Source organism: Asterias rubens, chromosome 10 (assembly GCF_902459465.1).
Source record: "Asterias rubens chromosome 10, eAstRub1.3, whole genome shotgun sequence".
In the NCBI taxonomy this organism is placed as follows: domain Eukaryota; kingdom Metazoa; phylum Echinodermata; class Asteroidea; order Forcipulatida; family Asteriidae; genus Asterias; species Asterias rubens.
This window is the reverse complement of record NC_047071.1, coordinates 210,996-236,998: the sequence shown is the minus strand read 5'-3', so window position 1 is coordinate 236,998 and position 26,003 is coordinate 210,996. Positions and strand designations below refer to the sequence as shown.

The window sequence follows — 26,003 nt, the reverse complement described above, 5'->3', positions numbered from 1 at the left end:
AAGTGCAGTTGTTGTCCAGGGTTCGATTTCACAAAAAACTTGAACTTCACAGAGGACACAGAGGCGGTGGCTTTAAGATTTCCAAATGGAAGTGCCCTTTGCAAAATCAAAGGGGCCTTGCCCTCTATAAGACCAAATTCCAGGCCTGAGAATCGTCTTAACATGAGTGACAATTGTGACATCACAATTTAAATTAGGTATTGTTGCACAGCCCAGTTAATTAAGGTGTTTTATTTGTCATGTTTGTTTGTCAGATACACTTATGGACAGCCTGTTAGAGGTTCCTTGAAGGCATCCTTCTCGGTCTTGAGTGATGGCTGGAGTGCAAGGCCAAGAGCAACCATAAGATATGATATTGAGGTGAATATTCGATGAGAAAAACGCCCTTCCTACAATATAGCTTTGAGAAGCCTGGGATATTTTCATTGAGCTGTTTATGTGAGAATGGCCCTTGCTAGATTTGAGAAGCCTGGGATATTTTCATTGAGCTGTTTATGTGAGAATGGCCCTTGCTAGATTTGAGAAGCCTGGGATATTTTCATTGAGCTGTTTATGTGAGAATGGCCCTTGCTAGATTTGAGAAGCCTGGGATGTTTTCATTGAGCTGTTTATGTGAGAATGGCCCTTGCTAGATTTGAGAAGCCTGGGATGTTTTCATTGAGCTGTTTATGTGAGAATGGCCCTTGCTAGATTTGAGAAGCCTGGGATATTTTCATTGAGCTGTTTATGTGAGAATGGCCCTTGCTAGATTTGAGAAGCCTGGGATGTTTTCATTGAGCTGTTTATGTGAGAATGGCCCTTGCTAGATTTGAGAAGCCTGGGATGTTTTCATTGAGCTGTTTATGTGAGAATGGCCCTTGCTAGATTTGAGAAGCCTGGGATGTTTTCATTGAGCTGTTTATGTGAGAATGGCCCTTGCTAGACTTGAGAAGCTTCTGATATTTTGATTGAGCTGTATAAATGTTCAAACTTAAGCCCAACCGTCTACAATTGCAGGGCTGAATTTCATAAAGCCTTCAGGCACAACTTGCTTAACAAAGAAACATTTTGCTTAGCAGAAACTGATAACCAGCTTAAATTCTGTGTAAGGTTACATTCTGTAGCTGAAAGAAATCGTGCTGGGTTTATTTGAGTTATATGTATGTAAAGAAAAACCTTCAAATTTGTGCAATAAGGATGGAGACAGAGAGAGATCTTAAAGTTTCATCACAACGAATACTTTATTCTTCAAAATCTATGTACAACTTTTTCAAGATAAAAAAAGCACTTTACATTGACAGTAAAGTACATGGAATTATCAAACACTTTATTAGAATAAAGGTGAGTCATGTTAATAGGGTCATCAAATTGCCTATTGTTGTCTTGCTTGTTTTCTTGCCAAGTGCTACTTCCTAGGCTTGACCTTTGCTTACAAGTTGTTGAAATGTTAATCCCTGATACAGGATACTGGGAAAGATGGGTGCCAGGATATCATTGTGGAAGTGTTTCGCCTTGAGTTGAACAGCACTGACTTTGGTCTTTGGAATGGTAGAATTAGTGCAGCAGTTGTCTTTACAGAGAAGGCAACAGGTTTGTTTAGAAGTTTTTTACCTTCTAGAAGCATCAATACTCATAACTTTTGTTTACAATGTTTCTGGCAGTGACTGCCGAAGGCACCACTGCAGCTTTTTAACACTTCCATGGTGTTACATCAATAGTTCTCATAATGCAAAACCCATCCAGAAAACCCCCCAATAATAATAAAAATAATAATAATAATAATAATAATAATAATGATGATGAGCACTTTGAGACGCCCATAAATCAGGTGCTGTATAAAAACTATAAACATTATTCATTATTTGAACAAATAATGGTTGATCTATATTTTTTGTATACAAAATTTAATGTATTTTCTATAGTTTTTATATATATTTATATTTGATATGTGCAATTTTTATGACGTTTTTGTCCTTGTGCCCTTTTGTGCCTTTGTTATTTTTATTGTCTGGATCGCCTTTAGATAGTGATAATTTTTGCTTTTTGGTTATCCGCAGGCTTGTTCTCTGTGTAGTCTTTGTTTTTATTGCCTATTATTTGTATGTACTGTTTGCCTGGAAATAAATAAATAAAATAAAATAAATAAATGAAAATGAATAATGAATTGACCATTAACTGCAGTAACTGTAGTACTTAGCCAAGAAGTTCTAATGGTTTTTCCCCCTAGAAGATTATTATCAAGAAGACTTCTCTCAATGCATTACACACTGTTTGACTGCAGGCATTGAGCTATCCGAAGAGAAGGAGGTGACCAAGATATCTCTAGATGCACTTAATCTCAAGTTCCAAGCACCTTCAACATATAAGCCAGGAGTACCATACCATGGAAAGGTCAGTATACTTTGTCTTCCATTAAATTTAGGTTGATTGGAAGTATTAATAGAATCTTTGCTTTGTTTGCGTTGAAATAATCCATTTAATTTGTGTCGTATGAAATGATAAAACGTTTGGCTAGGTTGGAACTGCTCTCGGCAGACTGATGGCAGACTTCACTCTATTGACCCATTGCACGCACATCACATGCGGCGACTGTGCCACGCCCACCATTTTAGTGGTCAATAGGTTTACATGTACATACACCGCTTCACCTAAAATTTCACTTCACTTAATAACGCACATAGACATTGCCCACCAAAATGGCACACCCAAGATTATTCTGATGAATTGGGTCAATAAACCTTATTTGAAATATACTTTTGGATTGTTTCTTGCAGATCTTTGTGACAAACCCTGACGGCACACCAGCAGGGGATAGGACCATACAATTAACAGCTGATACGAATGAGGGACAAATCTTTAAGGAAACCATCGTGTCTCCACCAAACGGAGTCATTGACTTCACTGCAAGGAATATCTCCATCCAAGCATCCTCACTCAGTCTCTATGTAAGTGTTTCATTTTATTTCAATTTTTATTTATTGTTTCTGGTTGTGGCGACAAGAACCCTCAAAAAAACAAACGCAATGACTTTACTTGCCAAGAGCCCCATAGAGAGAAAACAAACAATGTAGTTTTAGTTTTAGGGAAAACCCATGAAACCCGATTAGGACTGAAAACCCAATCCACATAATGCCCCAGTGTGATTCGAACCGTTGTCCCAGAAGTAGAAGGTGAGGTAAGATACCACTATGCCGACCCAACCGCGTTAAGTGTTCAAAATAAGTGCTTAAAAAGTTTTAAACAAACAATTTCTTTTGGCGAAAATCGGGATGTGCAAATATGGAGTTTTTCTATAACTTACTTTTGAAGTTTCTGTTTAATAACAGCCCTAGCGAGTTTGACTATAGATATAGATTCTGCTACATGATTGACCCATCTGTCTCCTAAAGTGGGCCACAGACCCCACGCTGTTTGGGCTTCGAGAACTACCCTTGCAATTTTGGTCTCTTTTTAACACCCAATTACTTTTCCATTTGTTTTCCCTTCTGAAACTCCCTTCTCATGTCTGTATTAGGCAGTGGCACCAGGTTACAGCAACAGCCCTAGTGAGTATGACACCAGGTATAGATTCCGCTACATGATTGACCCATCTGTGTCCTTCGGAGCTCAACCTCAGTATTCTCCAACCAGTAGTTTCATCAAGATCACACCAATCTTAGAGACTGTCGCCATTGGCTCCGTTCAGACCCTGAATATTGACTTCACTGCCAGGGATAGTGAGAAAGATGGTATCAAATTCAACTTTCTGGTGAGTTTTTTATTGCTGAAATTTAAACCCTTTGGGCCGGAAACGACTTGCACCAAAAATAAAGGTCATGACCCGAATTGACATTTTTCAATGTTTCTCCTGGTATGTGATCACTCTGTTTTGTCCCCCTGTAAATCTGTGGGTATTTTCCCCCAAAAGTTGACAAGTGTCATGTGACTCATTAAAATCTTGTGAGAAAATAGGGAGTTGGGGTTGTTGTAATATAGAGCTTGATAGACTTTTGACAATGGGTGGACTGGGCTGGTAACAATGTTAACAGCAGTAGAGACGAGTACTCAATGGCAATATTTACTGAGATCCTTCAGCATCAAAGCTGCTATACAAATTGGAGCACCCACATGATGTGACATGAGTGATGACGTATCAGAGCTTTTTGTGGGTCTTTCAGAAAAGCACTGGATAAGTGTATACGAAATGATGTCTTTTTTAACACATTTAAAATCTATTTATGCTCATACGACTTGATTACCTTAGTGATTGAAAACATTTGAAATGAAATTAAGCAAAGATCACGACTTGCCGTTTTCGTCCCAGTAGGTCTTTGACAAGTCAGCCCTGAGAATTTGCAATACCTAGTAATTATTTTTTGTTATTCCTCTTTGCTAGTTCATGTCAAGAGGAAACATACTGAGGGAATCAGTTGATGCGATCCTTGGTGAAGATTCTGAAACCCTAAGACGTGCTGCCAGGCAGGCTGAGGGAGAAGCCTTGGAACCAGAAATCGCTATAGAGCCATCTATCATGATTGATCCTTTCATAGTAGAGTCATCTATAGAGCCATCTATTATAATAGAACCATCTGATTTTTTGGTGGAAGAATCTGAACTCTCAACAGGTAAGCAATATGTCTTTCTAAAATAGTTCATTTGACAAGTTGGTTTAAAATAATAATTGTGCCCGCCCTCATAAAAACTGCACTGAATTGAATTAGCCCTCATGTATTGTTCATAATAGGACCATTCAAAAGTATGTATTATTTCAAATATTGTGTTGATAATGAACATGGTTGCTAATAGCAGTAAATTTTATCTTTTTCAATTCTCATCGATTCCCAACCACCCTATTAACCTTATTAAAAAAATAACTCCCCCCGAAAAAAAAAATAAAAAAAATATGTAGGCGATTCTAGTTCCTCCCAATTTAGCTTCGTTAAACCCCCCAACCCTACAGAGAAGCCGGTTATTATCGTCAAGCCTGGAGAGCTGAACACCGTCAAGGCAACCTTCACTGTCACCCCAGAGATGATGCCTGTAGCTCGTGTCATGGTACATTACATTAGGAAGGATGGAGAGGTCGTGGCCGACACAATGACCTTCAATGTACAGCAAGTCTTTGAGAATGAGGTGAGAAGTGTGCCAAGTTATTCGGCTCATATAATTTAAGTTTCATGGATTGACAAGGAAAGTTTACTCAACGTGTCATTTGATATTGAAGCTACCCATAGCTTGTTTATTTATTTATTCATTTTACGGTTAACTTTTGTAAGAAAAACACATGGTTGGCAGTAACATAACCCGGTGTACAGAATAATTGCTTGATAAGAAACTTTGCAGGTACACCATGTAGTTAAATCTCTATTTGGAGTAACTGTACTTTGAGACTAAACAGATCCAAAGACATACATGTAATATGAACATCTTTTTTTACATTAAGGTTAATAACACAGTGAGGTATCTAATCACAGTTTGGCAGGACTTGTCCAGTTGTGAGTTTACTGGAAAGACGCTAAAATCACTTGCCTTAGGCCTAGGGTCCAGTGTAATATTCTAGCCCTGATTAGTGTGTTTATTCTCAATGTTAAAGGCAGTGGACACTTTTGGTAATCAGAATTAGATTTTGAGGTTCCAAAATCAAGCATCTGAAAGCACACAACTTGGTGTGACAAGGGTGTTTTTTCTTCTATTATTATCTCGCAACTTCGATGACCAATTCAGTTCAAATTTTCACAGGTTTGTTATTTTGCGCATATGTTGAGACACACCAAGTGAGAAGACTGGTCTTTGACAATTACCAATAGTGTCCAGTGTCTTTAAATGCCATGGTATACTTTCCAGGTAACCATGGAGTTTGTTGATGAGGAAGCTCTGCCAGGAGACATGACAAAACTGAAGATCCAGGCCGCTCCTGGTTCACTTTGCGGAGTAGGAGTCGTCGACAAGAGTGTCCAGCTACTTGGGGGAGACAACCAACTGAAGAGAAGCAAGGTAAACTACAATGTATAGCCAGGTTCACACTGTTTTCCTTATCCCAGTGAAACACAGCCCAGGGGAGGGCATACAGCCCAGGGGAGGGCATACAGCCCAGGGGAGGGCATACAGCCCAGGGGAGGGCATACAGCCCAGGGGAGGGCATACAGCCCAGGGCGGAGGGCATACAGCCCAGGGGAGGGCCCATGAGTTTTTTTACCCAATTGTTTTCCCAAAGCACTTTCACACTGTCCCTGCCTCGGTCCCTTTTCCACAGGGTTCCGACTGCACGTTTCAAGAATACCCCTATGTTTTACTGCTTGCTCCTGCTCCTATCTCACCAGGGTATGCCCATTTGCTTGCTCCTGCTCCTATCTCACCAGGGTGTGCCCATTTGCTTGCTCCTGCTCCTATCTCACCAGGGTGTGCCCATTTGCTTGCTCCTGCTCCTATCTCACCAGGGTATGCCCATTTGCTTGCTCCTGCTCCTATCTCACCAGGGTATGCCCATTTGCTTGCTCCTGCTCCTATCTCACCAGGGTATGCCCATTTGCTTGCTCCTGCTCCTATCTCACCAGGGTATGCCCATTTGCTTGCTCTTGCTCCTATCTCACCAGGGTATGCCCATTTGCTTGCTCCTGCTCCTATCTCGCCAGGGTATGCCCATTTGCTTGCTCCTGCTCCTATCTCACCAGGGTATGCCCATTTGCTTGCTCCTGCTCCTATCTCGCCAGGGTATGCCCATTTGCTTGCTCCTGCTCCTATCTCACCAGGGTATGCCCATTTGCTTGCTCCTGCTCCTATCTCACCAGGGTGTGCCCATTTGCTTGCTCCTGCTCCTATCTCACCAGGGTATGCCCATTTGCTTGCTCCTGCTCCTATCTCGCCAGGGTATGCCCATTTGCTTGCTCCTGCTCCTATCTCACCAGGGTATGCCCATTTGCTTGCTCCTGCTCCTATCTCACCAGGGTATGCCCATTTGCTGGGTAGTTCAAGGGTACAGCAAAAGGGCTGGCCATTGAGTATTTTATGTGGAACATGCTTTTGTGACCTCAAAATGGGAATTAATTGTGTGGTGTTGTCATAATTATTATTAAGATTCCGTTAAGAAATCTTACCCACAGTATAAATTGTTAGATTTTCAAGACGTATTTGAGAGCAAACTTTATGGTTTGACTAAGTGCGGAAAGGACATAATAATAATAATAACAACAACGATAGCATTTATATCGCGCTTAATACCAGGTTTCTAAGTGCTGGCATTACATTAACATGACAGACCTTTACAGCTTTATTAGGCTTAGTAAAAAAATAAAAAAATGCAGCCGTATGTGGCTTGTATCAAAGAGACCATGGCAGCCACAATATTTAATTTCCATGACAATCTTACTAGAGATACTGTGTTAATTAGTCTGCAAAGTCCGCTAGGTTTGGAAATTTGGAGATTATGTAGAAGTGCATGGTCCTTAAAATTTCCCTATCTGCTGAGAAAAAAACAGTCAGTTGTGCAGGGAAATGCAAAAATAGGTTTAAGTACACGCGACAGGTTAAAAGTCAAACAATCAAGGGTTTGTAATTTAAGTTCACTCCAGATATTTGTGTATTTCGTTCTTTACTACAGGTGTTTTCTTCCTTGGAGAAACATCAACTTTCTGAAAAAGATGGTGAGCTCGACAAGAGCGAGCACTGCCCTCCTGACTTTCCATGGTGGGCAGGTAGGAGAAAGCGTTCAACCTTCTACAACCCACGTCAAACATATGAAGATGCATCCCTGGCATTCAAGGTGGGTTTTCAAGATTATGGGAAACAAAAATATTATATTGTTTGACAGAAAACAAATTACAAAGTTTGAAGCTTTGTTCGTGGGTGAGTTTTCACTGCTGTAACCAACTGTTTCAGTGTTTGGCCAGTGATTAACCCATGACCATTTCAACTGTTTCAGTGTTTGGCCAGTGATTAACCCATGACCATTTCAACAGTAATGTTATTGGTTACGACCGTGAAAATGCATCTTATATCCGGTATGAAGCTAGAACAAAGTGGCCATAAAAAATTGGTATTCGAATGCAGGGATATCCAAGGAAGAGTTGGGTACAAATTGCGCCTCTCTAGCATGCCTAGTTCCGGAGTCATCGCCAGGCAGAGTACAGAATATACTTCAAACCAATATTCGGCGGCTATTATTATGCATTGCACCCTGAATTGTTTGTGAGTGTTGACAACTCAGTGTACAAGAAGCAAATTTTCTTGCGTCACAATTGGGAAAAACAGCACGTAACTATTATTGCATCACCAAAATTTGTTTCGAATTTGCAACTATGAGCTTCATTGTTTCTTGAAACAAAACAAAACCCAAAATTTAACCAACATAAAATCTTTCAAAATAAAAATCTTAACAAAGAAACCAATTAAATAAACAATTTCTGCAAAATAGAATTGCAAAAGGGACAACATTTAATAACATATTTCATTTATGGTATTATTATTCAATATTCAACAGTTTTTTATTTGACCCTGAAAATAGAGCTTCAGCTTGTATTTAGTTGAAATGTAGAGGGTCCAGTTCTGTGATTTTTTTTCCCCGAAGAAAACCATGTGTGGCTAAAACATACATTTTCCCATTTATTCTTTGATCACAGCAAATGGGTCTTGTGTTCCTGACTAACATTCAAGTAGAGACACGCCCTTGCCAATCTAGGGACATTTACTACCGAGGAAGAGGTAAGTGAAGTATAAAATTTCCAAATGAATGGTATGGATATTATCAAAGTCGTATATAATAAGGCGCTTAATATAAACAATTATACAGAAAGTGAGGTTATTTAAAGTTACAAATTCTGAGACCCAATTATTTAGCACCTTATAAAGGTTTACAAGGTGCTACGGCGCATACAGCAGCCACAGCCACAGCCAGGAACACCGGGGCGAATCCCTTCTCTTTCCAATAAGTGCACTGGGTTCTTTTACATGCGTTACACAACACATGGGACCAGCGGCTTTACATCCCATCTGAAAGGCAGAGCAATGGTTAAGTGTCTTGCTTAAGGACACAAGTGTCACGGCTGGGATTCGAACCCAAACTCTGCTGATCAGAGACACCAGAGTTTCAATTAGGTGGTCTTAAACGCTCGGCCACAACACTTCCGGTAAACGTATATTGTGTACAATAACCCTTCCAGCTTAAACCAATATGTATACAATAAATAAAATATGAAATAAAAAAATTACAGAATTTGTTTTCCAAATTCTTGTGGAACATACAAAATAACATGTAAGCTTGTGAGAAGTAAACCAGTCATTTCAAACAATAACCTGAGCACATGATGCAAAATTATCAAAGAAGGGTCAAGTTTAAAGGATTAAAGGAGCATAATGCCTTAACATTTCTCCGAATGTTCCTCTAAGAAATTATTATTTATCCTTTTTGAAGAGTTACTCATGCACAAAAACACCCACAATGTGTTGTAGTTATTGAGTAAAGATTAAAACAAAACATAAATTTGCCTCTGGAAATACAACCAGTGGAACAAAAGATTGAAGAAGATTCTAAAGACGGTTATTGGTTTGTTCATGTTGTGATATCATATGCAGCAGCCTTGGCTTAGCTTGTGCCTCGCAAGGAGAGAGAAATATGTGCAGATACAAGACTGGACAAAAGATCAAATGATTTCAGGCAAATTATTACCTCCAGTAGCAAGTTTGAAGCCAGATTTGAACCATCAACATCCGGTTTAATGTGCCTGTGCTCTACCAACTGAGCTGTGTAGCTCTTTGTTTGCAGTCCCCCTATTTTGTCAATATCTTTGTTCGGGGGCACCAGTCCCGAACCATACAATGGTTAGCTGCTGCGTGGCCAGAGATCACACTTAAGTTTACAATACAACCTGGGAAGCAGCAGCCAGGAGATCACTTTAAGTAGATGCGACTTTTTGTTTCAAATGTTTATTTTATTAAACCTATCATAATTTTTGTTTTCTTAAAATGTTCCAACCCTTAAGGCATACCAGTATTCGATGGAGTACCAGAGGCAGTGGCAGTTCCATTAGTATTTGACGATGTGCAATTTAGCATAGCAGTAGAGACACAAGATTCACAAGCTGCTGGACCTGTCGAGGAGGAAGATGACGTCCCAGTAACAGTCAGAACTTACTTTCCCGAGACATGGCTCTGGGATCTCACCAGAATAAGGTTGGTCAGTTTTACAGTTTAAGTTTTGGCTAAAATTCCGCATCCGGCCACCACTTTATCTCCGTTAATTTGAGATCAAATCATGTCTTTACCTGTCCAGAAGGGTTGACAGAATGTATAGACCAATCTGACGAGCACCAGGTGCGCAAGTGTTGAGCACCGTGCGCCATTTGCTGCAGTGTCTTCAATGCCTAGATTGTGCGCAAAAGGAGACCGCAGTTGGTAATTTTCAACAGAGGACGCTACCAATTTTGTCTCGTCGGATTGGTCTATACAGAGAGGCACATGCACTTTGAACTAATCATTTTTTGTTTAAAGTGCACCACAAACAATTATCTCAGCACACTGAATATAGTGACAATTAAAAGTTAATTTTAAAAGGTTGAACAAAAAGAGAAAAAACTTGAGGTAAACAATGACTACCATAATAAAAACGAAACAAATGAGTTTTAACCAATGACTTAAAGGATTCATGGCTGTTGGCTGCACAAATGTTTTATGAAAGATCATTCTACACCATGGGAGCAACAACCAAGAACTAGAACAAAGTGTCAAAATAAATTTATTTTAGAATATATAGTGGTCATGACAATGCATTTGGCCACTCTATTTAAGTATCATTTAATAAGAGTACATTTTTAATTTTTAAAATAAATTGATTAAATTCTTTACACCCGATGCAAAAATTAACATCTTATTTATCGTTGTGGTAACTGCTGCTTAGGATCCAAACTGCCTCTAGCCACTAGGCTAGCTTGATGGTCTAGTGGTAAGACATCTGCTCTAGCGATGCAAAGGTCATCGGTTCAAATCCCACCAGAGTGATTTGCCTGTGGAGTTTTTTTCACAGAACTCGTGGGAAAGTATTTTATACACATCGATGTAAGAGTCAAAAACAAATTTTAGCACGGAATAGAACAAAACATGAAGGGTTAATTTATTTAATCCATTTTTGTTTGTTCTGTTTTCCTTTGACTATTTTCCTTTGACAGCTATGACTCCAGCCAAGCTGAAGTTGAAGTGGAGGTCCCAGACACAATCACTGACTGGGTGGGAAGTGGATTCTGCTTGTCAACTGAGTATGGAATTGGTGTTTCTAACCCTACCACACTGCGAGCCTTCCAGCCATTCTTTGCCTCCTATAATCTTCCGTACTCAGTTATTCGCGGGGAGGAGGTGCCGGTATCTGTTACAGTCTTCAACTATCTTTCCGAGTGTCTTGTTGTAAGTGTTAATGCCTAGGCCTGCATGCATTCGTACCTAGCTGAAATCTCCTTCATTACACTGTTATGGACCAATCTCAGATGGACTGTATAGTCCTAACTCTTTGTGAAATCGACCCCTGGTGTTATTAGTGGCTCATCAGTTTTTATTTCATAACCACTTCTTACTGTCAGCAAAGCAAAAGGCATGCACACTTGCGGTGAATCTCATTAACTGACGAGTGTTGCAACAATGTGTAGTGAGTTTGCCCACACGCTATCAAATCTTCTTGATCATTTTTCTGCTGCAATAAACACAAAGATTTTCTAACTAGCAAACAATGTTTATGAAATTGGGCCCATTTTCTTTACCAATGAAAAATTTGAATTCTGTGATTTTCAGAAAGAGTGTTTTGGAAAAAAACTGTTTTGCCGTGATACAATAGCTCTTGGTATTTTTATTGAACTTTGAACTTTGAACTTTAACTTGTAGGTGAAATTGACACTGCAAGAGTCCAGCGACTTCCTCTTAAAGGACAAAGACAATGAGCAGCGTCTCTGTGTGTGCGGTGCAGAATCCAAGACGGCAGTATTCAATGTCTCCTTCTCAGAGCTTGGAATGGTACCAATCGAAGGTAAGACTACTAAATTTGATTAGGTTAATCTTGTGGTTATTTATTTTTTTTTGCTGAAGAGTTGCACGCCTAATGTAATAATAATAGCAATAGCTTGCATTTATAAAGCGCTTAATACAGGGTTTCTAAACGCTGTTACAGGTATGAGTAAAAATTACACAATATGAAGACGATTGTTATAGATTATTCTGTAAACATGCTTAGATTGATCTATTAAGTGGGCTTTGAGTTCATTCTTAAATGAGTCCAGTGTAGTGAAGGTATGGTTGTGCACGGGAAGGTTTCTTCCAGAGAGTGAGTGTGGCAATTGAGAAGGGGGGGGGGGTCTCCATAGCGAGTGCCAGGGGGGTTCTCCATAGCTAGTGCGGGGGGGTTCTCCATAGCGAGTGCGGGGGGGGGGGGGGTTCTCCATAGCGAGTGCGGGGGGGGGGGGTCTCCATAGCGAGTGCGGGGGGGTTCTCCATAGCGAGTGCGGGGGGGGTTCTCCATAGCGAGTGCGGGGGGTTCTCCATAGCGAGTGCGGGGGATATTGAATTCTAGGAAGCAGACAAATAGAGAGCTACATTCTGGTTTTGTTGTCTTGTAGTTCATGCCGTCTCTGTGGAGGACCTGAATGCTTTGTGCGGTAATGATGCAGTCAGCTCTAGCCGAACTGGATTCAGTGATGGCATTCGCAAAGAACTACTAGTTGAGGTAAGATTTTCTGAATCTTTAAAACTGAACCCACACCTCGATGACTAGAACCACCAGAATTTGAATTTGATGCTCTAAACCACTAAGCTATAAGCAACTTGTTAGTTTTTGAATTGAGTATTCATTGGATATGTGATTAATAATAATATCAAAGTCTTATATAGTGTACGCATCTGCCAAACAAGGTACTGAAGGCGCTGAGAATATGCAAACTTCAAGAATGGTTTATAATATTGAAGTGATGAATTATGAGACCCAATTATTTAGCACCTCATAAAAGGATTTACAAGGTGCTACGACGCATTCAGCAGCCACTGCCAGGAACACCGGGGCGAACTCCTTCTCTTTTGATGTGCACTGGATTCTTTAACATGCGTTACACAACACATGGGACCAACGGCTTTACGTCCCATCCGAAGGACGAGGCAATGGTTAAGTGACACTTGTCACGGCTTGGGATTCAAACCCACACTCTGCTGATCAGAGACACCAGAGTTTGAATTCGGTGCTCTTAAAAACAGTTTGACGTCTTTAAAATCTTGCTCATTTACAACTTCATACATGAATCTAGAGACATTAGCGAAGTCAGATTGTGAAGGTTGCAAGAATGTCACTTGTGTGCTTTTATGATTTCTCTTGCAAAGGTTGTTGATGTTAATGTTGTTTTATTGTAACTTCGGCTGTATTTGTTATTAATGATTTATAATTTCCAACAAATTTGTCCTCCAGGCTGAAGGAGTGGAGGAGGAGTATACCATCAACTCGTATTTCTGCCCCGAAGGTAAATTTATTTTATTCACCTTTGTAAAGAAAGTAAATGCATACAATGATTAACATATTTTTATCGATATATCTTTGTGAAATAACTCTTTTGAGATCACACTCCAATCGTAACTGTATAATTGTTTAAACATAATGTTTGCTTTAATTAGTGCAATATTTATTTGAATTAAGATATAAACAAAATTATAACTACTACTAAGTACCACCTGCATCCCAAGTAATCTTAGAGCCATGTCACTCGAGGCAGTTTACAGGCAACCAGTTTCAGGCAATCTCCAAGAAGAAAAGCTAGTCACACTTCAATGTTCACCTATTTTTCTAAGAGATTTTAAGACATGTTTGAGAAATTCCTTATTTGCTACCAAAGTGGTCCTGTAGCATGCACTGCAGTTTGTTGCCTCGTAAATGCCCGTAAAAGTTGCCTTATGTGACAAGACCTTTACAGTTTGTTTTGTTTCATACTTTTGTCACTAAGTTTTTTAAATCACTGATTCAACGGTTTTGATATAAAAAAATAAAATAAAACATCCCAGGAATTCCTTATTAATTGACTGAATGGCCAATCGCAACAGGAAGAATGAATTGTGTTCAATATTGTGTGTTTTTTTCCTTCAGAAACTGGTGTATTTATTTCCGGAGAAGACCTGGCTTTACCCAACAATGTAGTCAAGGATTCGCAGCAAGCTAAAATTACACTTACAGGTTGGTAAAGGAGTTCAGTATAGAATAGGGGATAAGTTTCTGTTTCATAGTTTGGACTGGGTGTGTTATAAAACACTTATTGACTGGCAGAGTTCAGTCACTAGTATCTCCCCCTGGGGCCTATGAGTGACCAGACGAGGGTCCTATATACCTTGGCTTTCGACCTCTTCTGGTCACTCACAGTCCCTCTGGGTGCATAGATTTTCACTAGTGACCTCATTGCCAGTCCATATAATAATTATAATAACACTGAGTATTGCTTATTATAATGTGCTCATATCCATCACTCAGTGACACTCGAGGCGTTTCAACTTTTAATATTTTCCTACAAGGTATTGAGGAGATACGTTTTTGATGTATGGCACCTATTTCTTTACATAGCACCATGTAATTGTTTACAAGGTTTTACAAGCATTACACAACACACAGAACCAACAGCTTTACGCCCCGTTTGGAGGACGCAGCAGTAATGGTTAAGGGTCTTGCTTAAGGACACAAGTGTCATGACTTGGATTCGACCCACACTCTGCTCATCAGAAACACCAGAGCTTGAGTCTGATGCTGTTTTCAGCTTGGCCACGACACATCATACATTTATAATATATATTTTTGTTCCCTTTCTTTTTTCTTCTAATACCTGTGTTTTCTGAACTGTATTTTTGCAGGTGATCTGATGGGTCCAACTTTATCCAACTTGGACAAACTCCTGCAGGTGCCAACAGGCTGTGGAGAGCAGAACATGCTTGGTATGGTACCCAACATCCTTGTCATGCAGTATCTTGAGAGTACAGAGCAACTTACCCCTAATGTCGCTGATAAGGTAGGAATAAGAGTCCAACTAGTTTTAGTTATATTTAGACTTTTGATAGCTTCCTTTAATGGCACTGGACACCATTGGTAATTACTCAAACAAATTGTTAGCATAAAAACTTACTTGGTAATGAGCAATGGAGAGCTGTTGATGGTATAATACTTTGTGAGAAACGGCTCCCTCTGAATTAACACAGTTTTTGAGAAAGAGGTAATTCCTCCTCAAATATTAAGAGACTTCAAGACTAAGGCCTTCTTAAGGCATCTGAAAGCACACAAATTTGTGCAACAAGGTTGTTTTTTTCTTTCATTATTCTCTTGCAACTTTGATGACCAATTGATTCCAAATGTTCACAGATTTGTTATTTGATGCATTTGTTGCGATACGCCAAGTGTGAATACAGGTCTTTGACAGTTACCAAAGGTGTCCAGTGCTTTTGAAGTATTTAAACTGTTGTGTAATATCAGTCCCAAGGCTGCCATGTCATATATATTTTAATTTTTATTGAGATGATTAAACCAGTTCACCTTTTACAGCTTTTTACTGGTATGCAAATTGGTGTACTTACTAAGGAAGGAAAATTGTGTGGGCATAAGCTTTGGCATGTGTGTATTCAATGATTTGTTATTTTTAAATTACTCAATTGTGAGCTGAACAGTTGGAAAGGTGTACTCATTTAAAACTTGCTGTAGTATTCACGAGGTTCTATTCTCAGTAAACAGTTAATTTCTGCTTAAGTTCTTTGTAAAAACACTTGTTATATTGTGTGATTGCTTCCTGGAATTTAAAGTTAAAATTTAAAAAAAATACTGATTTAGGGGGATTTTGCACGATATACATTTATGTTTTTGACTCAGATTAAACTATGATTAAATGATATGGTGTCAATTAGCCAGATTGTCTAGCTCCTTTGCATGGTAAGCATTTGCTTAACTCTTTGTCGTTTTGTTTTAAATAAATTTAAAATATGTTCACAGGCCAAAAGTAACATCAAAACTGGCTACCAGCGAGAGCTGAACTATCGCCGTAATGACAACTCCTACTCCGCCTTTGGGATGAGCGATCCAGAAGGAAGTACGTGGCTGACGGCGTTTGTCATGCGCTCATTTGCTCAAGCGAAGGAGTTTGTCTTTGTTGATGAGGAGGACATGAATGTCAGTATTGCGTGGTTGAAGAGCAGACAGAATGAAAGTACTGGATGCTTTAGATCACAGGGAAAGCTTTGCCACAAAGCCATGTCGGTAAGACTTCCTCCTTATCCCAATTTTCTTAGAGAAACTGAACACAATTAGAGACTTTTTCAAGCAGACTTTTTTCTCTCCTCGGAATACAGGCATGATATTCTCCAAACGTTGGTCTGTCTTCCAATTTTGTAGCTTTTGGAATAGAAAATAAGACATTTTGTTATAAAGGCCTAGAAATCCTATTAGAGCCTGCACCATGTGTACATGTAGATCAGTCCTTGTAATGAAAAAGCATTCCCATATTTTTTCATGATCCCAATGTCATTGCCTGAGAATAAAACATTGTATAACACACCTCTTGCCTTCTCTGTATTCTGGTTGGCTGAAACAGGGTCATGTGGGATAAACTAGTTCCCGAGCGAGCACTAGTCTTTGAAAATAGTGCCCGGTTAGAGCGCCCTCTCTTGACTTGAACCGTGAACAGCAACTACAAAACTTCCTTTCTTTTCCAGATTTCTGTTCTTATTTCACATTTAATTATTATTATTATTATTATATTTATATTTATATATTATTATTATTATTATTATTAAGACTGAGCTGTGTTATAAAACACATATTGACTGGCATAATTCTGTAACTAGTGTACGTCTATTCCGCCTCGAGGAAAATAGGTCCCTCTTCTGGTCACTCAAAGTCCGTCTGGGGAATAGACGTACTCTAGGTACCTCATTGCCAGTCAATATCTGCTTTGGTTATTAAAGAGAGAGGTCACAAAGGGCAAACTATTGCGAGCGAGTTTTGGTGGCTATGATCTGTGTATCATTTTGCCTGTTGATGTTGGGTATATAATTTTCACTTAAGAATTTTCAAGACTTGAGTATAGAGTGTCATACATTCAAACTCGGGTATAGGGCAAAATTATGAAAAACAATTTCATGAGCCGATGTAAAGTTTACATAATAGGAAACAAGTGAATGTAAATCTTGATGTGTATAGAGTGTCATACATTCAAACTCGGGTATAGGGCAAAATTATGAAAAACAATTTCATGAGCCGATGTAAAGTTTACATAATAGGAAACAAGTGAACGTAAATCTTGATGTGTTAATATTTATTTGTTTACTTGCGACAGGGTGGAGTAAACAATGAGTTGACTTTGACTGCCTACATTGTCATCACAATGCTTGAAGCAGGAATCCCAGAAACAGTAAGTTTATCATATCGATCCACTTTGCGTCCATGAGCAAGATACTTTTTGCTTTGGCCTTCAGCTAGGACATTCAGGCATAATTTTAAGTCATGTGTATTAGGATTACTACTGCACATAAAAGAATCGTAAGAGTGGGGGTTGACCCTGGTGTTTTGAGTTCACAAAGCAAGCACCCTGGTTTACAGGTTACCTTAAGTTTGTGAGCCACAAGAATAAACTTCACTTATGAAGCATCCTTTAATTACCATTCACATATAATACATATAATAATTATTATTACAACTGAAGACATTCTGACTGAAAAATGTCAATAAAGTTTGGTTAACTATCGCTGGGGGGGGGGGAATACAAATAGTTTAAAATTTGAGGCCTTTGCGATTTCAGATTAGTGGACTTCTATCATTATAGAATAATTCAAGGAGAGTATAAAGGTGATGTCATTGACCCCCTGTAAAACCTGGAACGCACTTCCACACAATACGAGAGTCAATTCCTTTTTATTGAAAAAAAAAAACATACAGGAAAGGCACTTGTAATTGTGCTGCGTGTTGTGCAAGGGGTCTGTATGATGGGGATTGTCTTGAAAAGATGGCCCCATTCCACCATGAACTGATTTGTTGGATTGTACAGTCTCTTTTACTCTAAAAATTTGTTCTTTGAAAACTTTTTTTTTTCAATCTTCCAGGATCCAGCAGTAGTGGATGGATTAAGATGTCTCGTTGATGGTATCCCAAATCTGATAGACACTTACACCACAACTCAGATGGCATACGCCTTGGCCCTTGCCTCCAGCCCTGACCTCCCTGCTGTCATGACAAAATTGGAAGATGCTGCAACTAACGAAGGTAAGATAATCATCATTTAATTAGGCTTTACACTTTCTTTGTTTCCACTGACTATCCTTAGGGTACAAAACATATTCATTTGTGTACAACTTGATTGTTCACACAGCATCTTAAAACTCACTTCTTTGTTTAACATGTTTCCTCTGTGGTTTTCAATTATTTTGTTGTAGCGCTTTGCAACTGCTGGAAAAGGCGCTGTACCAAATGCTGTTATTATTGGCATCGTGCTTATACTGTTATTTTTTAGAGCCCATCTATCTTTTTTTGTTTAACCGCAGGTGGCCTGAAGTACTGGAAGTCAAACCGTCCCCAATCTGTAGATACCTACGGCTACCACGGTGTACCTGCCCAGGATATTGAGATGACTGGGTATGCTCTACTGGCTTACATTGAGCAGTCTGAAGGAGGGGATGCCATCATCAGTGGTAATCCAATCTCTCGATGGATCGTGTCTCAGAGGAACTCACTCGGTGGATTCTCCTCGACACAGGTACTCATTTGTACTTTTATGAAAATATATCTTTTTTGTTTCTGAACAAACGGGAGGGTGTATGTGGACCAATTTCACGTGATTGAAAACAAGAACGCAAATCTTGTTGTCCCTCCTTTTTTGTTATTATTACGTTTATGTTTTTCGTCATTGATGCAATGAAACTACATTCAATCAATTGAAATAAGATGAAACTGTAATTATGATGCAAGACATTCCCTGATGATAGCGCCTTCATGCCGTCAACAAAAATGTCAATTTCAGAGGAAGTCACAAGCATTATTCTTTGTATTGTAATGTGAAGATTAATAATACCTATCACTGGTCTGATACTTCAGCAAAAATAGATTAAAAACATTCACTGATTTTAATTTTGTTTTTTATTTTTTTTATTTTATTTTATTAGACTTTCCACTGGCATAAAAATATAAATATACGAGACGATACATGAAGAAATAATGGATTAAAATAGCTATAAAATACCAAGCCAGTGAGTGGCGAGGAGGAACAGGTGACCAGAACCTCTACAAAGCCGTCCTGCCACAAAGAATGTCTCCTGAAACCAACCCCACAGTTAAAAACCACCCATCTCACTGTAAAAAGTTTTTTTTAAAATGTGTGTTTCCCTTATCCCCATCTACAGGATACAGTGATCGGCTTGCAATCTCTTGCCTCTTATGCAGAATTGGCCTTCACCGGTGGCGTCAATATCCACCTGAAGGTTCGAACCCATCCCCAGCGCCGCATCCAAAGTTTCCACGTGACCCATTCCAATCGGTTGATCATGCAAGAGATGGTCCTGAATGCCAAGAATATTCCGACCAGGGTACACTTCGAGGGCAGAGGATTGGGATGTGCTCTTTTGCAGGTTGGTAGCAAACAAAAACTATGTATATTTGGTTTGCGGTAACACCATGTGTGTATCTACTTGCCAGGTAGAGTTGTTCTTAGAGAACTGTCTTGCTTAGAGAACTGTCTCTACTGCCGCGGAGTAGATAATCGGAGGTTCTGAATTGGAGACCAATTCAGAACTGAGTCCGCGGCAGTACAGTTAATTACGATCCTATAAGCTAAAGTAGTAGTCCAGTCTATTTTCTATACCATCCGCCCTAGTAATAGTTAAAAAGCAGGAAAGTTCTTTTCAGAACTGAGAAGTGTCCCGAACCTTCGATTATCTACTCCGCGGCAGTAGAATAAAGCAAGACAGTTCCCTAAGAACAACTCTACCTGGCAAGTAGATACACCAAAATAAATATCAAAAATACATCGATACCTCACCATGCAATGCCTCAAATCCTATAAACCAAAACTAGTTAGTGGCCTGATGTTTATTTAAAAATTAGATAAGATATATTTATTCATCATGAACAAATGAAAAGTGTTTGCCAATTCATTAAAGACAGTGGACACTATTGGTAATTGTCAAAGACCAGTCTTTTTACTTGGTGTATCTCAACATATGCATAAAATAACAAACCTGTGAAAATTTGAGCTCAACCGGTTGTCGAAGTTGCGAGATATTAATGAAAGAAAAAAACACCCTGGTCACACAAAGTTGTGTTTTCAGATGCTTTCGAGACCTCAAATTCTAAACTTGGGGTCTCGAAATCAAATTCGTGGAAAATTACTTCTTTCTCAAAAACTACATAACTTCAGAGGGAGCCATTTCTCACAGTGTTTTATACTATCAACCTCTCCCCATTACTCGTTACCAAGTAAGGTTTTGTGATAATAGTTATTTTGAGTAATTACCAATAGTGTCCACTGCCTTTAAATACAAGAAGTCAAAATAATACAAATAGAACAAACTGCAACATTCTCAGATGTTGAAATAGAGAGAAAACTGAACAAGAATATAAAATTGAAAGACAAATAAATTGTTGGATTCTAACTTGACAACTTTTTTTGTAGAAAATTACAAACAATGCCAATCATCATAATCAACTCTGTCAGTTGAAGAACACTTGCAGAATTTATTATGAGTTTCCATTCAGTTTCAGCAGTTACCTACACTAGTTATACATGTAATGCAAACAAAATGTTTAGTGAGTTTTTTCATGATAACAGATTTTGCTTAGGAAAACATAGTCAAGGAGACTGCCAACATTAGGTTTAAATAGCTCAGATGGTAGAGTGTCGGCACGTTAATCCGTAAGTCGCAGGTTTAGATAGTTCAGATGGTAGAGTGTCGGCATGTTAATCCGTAGGTCGCAGGTTTAAATAGCACACAAAATAATTAAGATCCAGTCACAATTGTTAGCACTGACAGTTTTGTATAATTTGTCTAGTTTTTAAAACTGAATGTCTTCTGTTAAATTGATAATATTAGTGATTCTTGTGTATGTGGCCGTCTTATTTGTCAGTGTTTATGTCATTATTTTGCCGTCCAATCTTGAATGTTTGTGTTTTCCTCTCCTTTAGACTGCTGTAACTTACAACGTTATTCCCAAGAAGCCAACGACACCAGCCTTTACAATCTCCCACAGAATACGGGAAGTGAAGACGGCCAAACGTTGCTTCATGTATTCCATGCAAGTCTGCACAAGGTAAAGAGGAACTGGGTTCACACATAGCAAGCACCCTTGTTTAAAGGTTTCCTCAGGCTTGCTAGCTACAGTGATTAAGATCACTTATGAGGCATCCTTGTAGTATTGTTACCAGAAATATATAATAATAATATCTAAATGAAAAATTGATAATAGTAATGAGAAAGACCCTTGAGATCTAAGGCTACTGTACATAGCCGGACTCGAGAAGTTATCGGCACAAAGGAAAATGTTGTTTTTCTTTCGCATGCTGTGATAAGATCAAATAATAATAGTAATATAGTAAAGGTTGGCGGTGACACCATGTAAAGATTATCTCTAAATGAGTTGGGTTGGTTCTGAAAAGAACCGTGGTTTCAACTCGAAGTTTCGATCAGTATGCTCTACTGATCGTCTTCTGGAGAATATTGCTAATAACAGGAGTTAGTAATAATGATTTGTGTTTGTATCTTGTAGCTACACTGGTGATGATGAGGTATCCAACATGGCACTTCTGAGAGTCAAGATGCTGACTGGGTTTGTCCCAGTCAAGTCCACTTTATCCGCCACTGCCTTGAAACGTCAATCTAAGGCTTTCAGGAAGGTGGAGCTGGACGGCAAGATGATCAACATCTACTTTGATGAGGTAGGTTGAAATCCTGCATTCCAGGTTCAATTTCACGGCTCTGCTTACTGCTGAATTCTGCGCTTACGATCACAATTCTCTGCTTACCAACAAACGGGGAGTATCTGTGCTAGCTGTGTAAGCCAAAAATGCCTAGTTACGTGAGTACACACGCAAAATCTAAAATTCCCTGCTAACTCAAGTACTCATGTACAGGATATTTTTTATTGGATATATGGCGCTTTATAAATGCTGCTGTGATTGTTATAATTTTTTGTGTATAATCGTTCTTTTATCTGCCAAACTTAGCCGATGTTTTTTCTGGATTGTTTTACATTTTCCTTTGAGATTTATGTACTTTGGGGCTACACAAAACCCTGATGTTTAATGTCAGAAAAGAGAAAAAGGAATATTGTATTATTAGTGATTAAAATTCAACATGCTCATTAAAGATTAAAATAATGAATATTCAAATACTTTTTAAAGTTAAGAGTCAAGTCTTGTAACTGTTGAATGATTTGAAGATGATGACTAGAGCAAGCTATAGTTGAAACCCTGAGATCAATCAAGTTTTCAAAAAAACATAATCTACTCAGCAAGTACATGTAGATACACACTTGGTGTTACTGCAAAACGATCAACATGGATTTCAAGAGTGTCGTTATAAAACAAAGGAACATTTCAAAAGCATCCGTAAATCAAACTTCATAATAACTTCTGTTTGAATATACAGTTGACTGCCGACGAGACCTGCCTTGTTTTCAGTGTAGAGAAGAGCATTGATGTTAAGGACATTAAAGATGGATCGGTTACGGTTCTGGATTACTATGAGCAAAGTGAGTATAAGATCGACTAATGCACAAAGATGCACAATTATTCAGTTGAACATGCCAGTTCAACATTTATTTCCAATTCCTCAATCAATATAAATACAATGTTAGCAAAGTGATACACAAAATGCAGAAAATTGAGGGCAACAACCAAATAAGCAGAGCTTGTGTTAGGGAGTGCCCATACATGCTCACCACTAACAGAAAGTTGAAAGAGAATAGCTCATACACTGTGTTATGAATCAAGAGTTTGCCGTGAAACCCAAAACAATGTCTTAACATATAAGTTTATATACCTACTCCTGATTTCATTCTTACAGGTTTATTCCTAACTGAGATGGTTAAGCTTACCTGCCCAGAGATACCCGAGTACCTTGATCCCACCTTCCGTGACACAGATGACGTTGAGCCTATTGGACCACTTGAGCCTAGGCCCTTAGCTCCTATAGCCTTTGATGAATCTCCTTTAGGAGGACTGGGAAGAGCCGTTCCTCTTGATACAAGACCCCCTCTGATCGATGAACCTGTATTAATTCCAGACCTTGATATTACAGGTAAGATTAAGATCTGAAGTATTTAATTTAAATATTGTCCCAAAAAACCCCATCCCCTTTAAAAAATAGTTAATTATATGTTTTTGTTTTATCCAGTTTAGTTTGAATGTACTTTAAACTTTGGTTCTTGTGTGATTTTTGGGCTCATTTTATCGGCATCTGTAAGCCCTACATTACTTATTTTAAATCAATTTTGGGAGAAATAATGTTTGCATTTTTCCATAAACCGAAATCAAGCTTGAATGACAAATAAAATTGGATGCAAATTGTTGTCAGACATCACTTGAAATACACTGATGTTAGTAACACTACAAAGCCAAATTCATTTTCATGTTGTCCTTTTTGTGTATGTGTTCGTTTATTTCGGGGATGATCAAATTTGACTTCTCTCTTGCAGCTTTCAACAGGTGCCCTCAGGGTAAAGTATTTGCTGCAGGTGTCAAGAAATGTGTCAGTAAGTATAATTATTTTATTTGTTATTTTTACATAGCTTTGATGTTCCTCGACATTCACAGAACTCTTTTGTAGATTTGTTAAAAAGCTACCACATCAAATGAAAGTGATGTGAATGTGGCCTGTAAAAGTTAGACTGTAAAATTATACAAATTTGGGTTGAACAAAGACAAATTTACTAGAGCGGGACTTAACCTGTGACCTTCAGATTAAAGGGAAGGTACATGTTTGGTAGTTACTCAAAACTTACTCAAAACAAATATTAACTTAAAAACCGACTTGGAAACGAACATTGGAGAGCTGTTGATAGTATAAAACATTGTGGGAAACACCTCCCTCTGAAGTAACGTAGTTTTTGAAAAAGTGGTAATTTATCACTAAAATAATAAAAGACTTCTCGCTAGAAGTCTTTTATTCCTATCTGAAAGCACACAAATCGTTCATAATTTTCACGCAACTTCAAAGACTGATTGAGCCTAAATTTTCACAGGCTAGTTATTTTATGCTAATGATGGGATACACCAAGTGAGAAGACTGGTCTTTGACAATTACCAAACGTGTACCTTCCCTGTTCGAGCCACAGTCTACCAACTGAGCTCTTTCAGTAGTCTCTTTGTTTTGTAAATATCTTTGTTCAGGATGTCAATCAGAACCCATCAATCTGTAACTGCTGTATAGCCAAGGATCACACCCAAGTTTACAATAAAACCTGGGAAGTAGACTGGCCCTCTGTAAACAGGTCCCAGCTTCTCAGATCCAGTGATTCCATTTGATACAATGATATTGGATAATTGGCACCCAATACGCCCAAACAGTACACTGCTCTCAAGTCCGCAATAGAATTTGACTGTGTATCTCTATGTGACATGACTGAGGCCAAAGGTTCAACCACACACCAGTTTTTGATGCCGGTCTCTGGCGTTTTATTCACGAGCCTCGAAGTGTGACGTCAGATGTGCAGGCTACCTGGGAAGCAGCGGTCTCTTTGTTTTGTCAATAACTTTGTTCGGGATGTCAGTCAGAACCCATCAACCTGAAACTGCTGAGGATTACACCCAAGTTTACAATACAATTTGGGAAGCAGCAGGAGATCCCTCTGCTAGGGCAATCGCTCTGCTGCTGCTTGACAGGTTGTGCCACAAGCTTGGGTGTGATCCCTGGCTATACAGCGGCTACATGTTGAATGGCTTCTTACTGGCACCCCAAAAGATACTGACAAAATAGGGAGACTGCGTACATTAGGGCTGGATCAATCAGTTGTTAGAGCGTGTTAATCTGGAAGTTGCAGGTTGAAGTCTCTCTCTAGACAATTTTTTGTTTGTTTAACCCAAATTTGTTTCAAATTTACCCAAACAGATACTTGTGTGGGTTATTTCTTGATATGTCAAACATTAAACATTAAAAATGTATTCCCTTTTTTGTACCAGTTGAAATGCTTTAAAAAGCTGTTTTTTGCTTGTGGATATAGCAACAAGAACAGAGAGCGATGAAGTACATGGAGGTTGGATTCAAACTTTATTATTTATATTGCCTGAACCAAAAATGTTGTATTACTATTAAAAATACAGCCCCAGAACGAAGTGAATGCCTCGGTGGTATGAAGTGCGCAGATGGCTACAGATGTGCGAACAGGGAAGGTGGCCAAGTGTGCATTGGTATGTGTACAATATTAACATGCTTTTTTAAATCACTAGGTTTCAGGTTTATATTAGAACCTACTGTATTAGAATCAAAATATTACTATATTAGAATCAAAACAAGAACACAGCATTATCATCTAAATTGTTTTATTGGTACAAACACTATCTCGATGTGTTGTATGGATGATACTCGGCAGGATTGAAAGTTATTTATGAGACTCAAACTCAATATTTGCTCATCAATCTTTTGAGACAACAATGTTGACTTGAAAAAAACCCAAGACCACCGGACTTGTTCTGTCTTGAGTTTACTGGCCCAACACTGAAACTACAGGCTAGTGGTCTAGTGTAACTTTGAGCCCTACATGGCTCATACCAAGCAGCAACTAGTGTCAGAAGAGGCCATTTTGCCAACATTTTTTTCCAACATTGAGCAAGTTTGAGTGCGCTCCAGGGTTAACTAAAGGTTGACAATTTTGACTCGAACCCAGGTTGGTTGACCATTGGTTGACTACTGTGGTCAACCATTAGGAACCAGCCTCATGAACATGGTTCATTCCTTGGTCCCGAAAGTCTGTTCCATGGTAACGTGTCACAAGGGAACCAGTGACACTTGCGAAAAGCGAAAAAGCAAATGGCATGGAAGTGGTGGTACCGATAGGTGACTAGGCTTCAAAACAAGTCGAGCGATCGAGT

At 38.9% G+C, this 26,003-nt stretch overlaps 1 protein-coding gene across 3 annotated transcripts in view; it reads left to right on the top strand.

Moving 5' to 3' along the window:
• LOC117296122 overlaps window positions 1-26,003 on the top strand; it is a 68,096-nt gene that overhangs the window by 12,923 nt on the left and 29,170 nt on the right. For 2 of the 3 annotated variants that reach the window (XM_033778996.1, XM_033778995.1), the window contains exons 7-34: window positions 255-360; window positions 1,443-1,569; window positions 2,261-2,370; window positions 2,754-2,924; window positions 3,494-3,727; window positions 4,355-4,583; window positions 4,868-5,091; window positions 5,803-5,952; window positions 7,556-7,717; window positions 8,574-8,655; window positions 9,933-10,122; window positions 11,115-11,346; window positions 11,818-11,959; window positions 12,546-12,652; window positions 13,382-13,433; window positions 14,051-14,137; window positions 14,803-14,957; window positions 15,926-16,189; window positions 17,268-17,342; window positions 18,031-18,190; window positions 18,469-18,680; window positions 19,324-19,548; window positions 21,102-21,226; window positions 21,683-21,851; window positions 22,564-22,666; window positions 22,981-23,214; window positions 23,612-23,668; window positions 25,236-25,322. In XM_033778996.1, the coding sequence (XP_033634887.1) occupies window positions 255-360; window positions 1,443-1,569; window positions 2,261-2,370; window positions 2,754-2,924; window positions 3,494-3,727; window positions 4,355-4,583; window positions 4,868-5,091; window positions 5,803-5,952; window positions 7,556-7,717; window positions 8,574-8,655; window positions 9,933-10,122; window positions 11,115-11,346; window positions 11,818-11,959; window positions 12,546-12,652; window positions 13,382-13,433; window positions 14,051-14,137; window positions 14,803-14,957; window positions 15,926-16,189; window positions 17,268-17,342; window positions 18,031-18,190; window positions 18,469-18,680; window positions 19,324-19,548; window positions 21,102-21,226; window positions 21,683-21,851; window positions 22,564-22,666; window positions 22,981-23,214; window positions 23,612-23,668; window positions 25,236-25,322 (4,271 nt within the window). The remainder of the gene's footprint in view (window positions 1-254; window positions 361-1,442; window positions 1,570-2,260; window positions 2,371-2,753; window positions 2,925-3,493; window positions 3,728-4,354; window positions 4,584-4,867; window positions 5,092-5,802; window positions 5,953-7,555; window positions 7,718-8,573; window positions 8,656-9,932; window positions 10,123-11,114; window positions 11,347-11,817; window positions 11,960-12,545; window positions 12,653-13,381; window positions 13,434-14,050; window positions 14,138-14,802; window positions 14,958-15,925; window positions 16,190-17,267; window positions 17,343-18,030; window positions 18,191-18,468; window positions 18,681-19,323; window positions 19,549-21,101; window positions 21,227-21,682; window positions 21,852-22,563; window positions 22,667-22,980; window positions 23,215-23,611; window positions 23,669-25,235; window positions 25,323-26,003) is intronic. The other variant, XM_033778994.1, reaches the window with a different exon arrangement.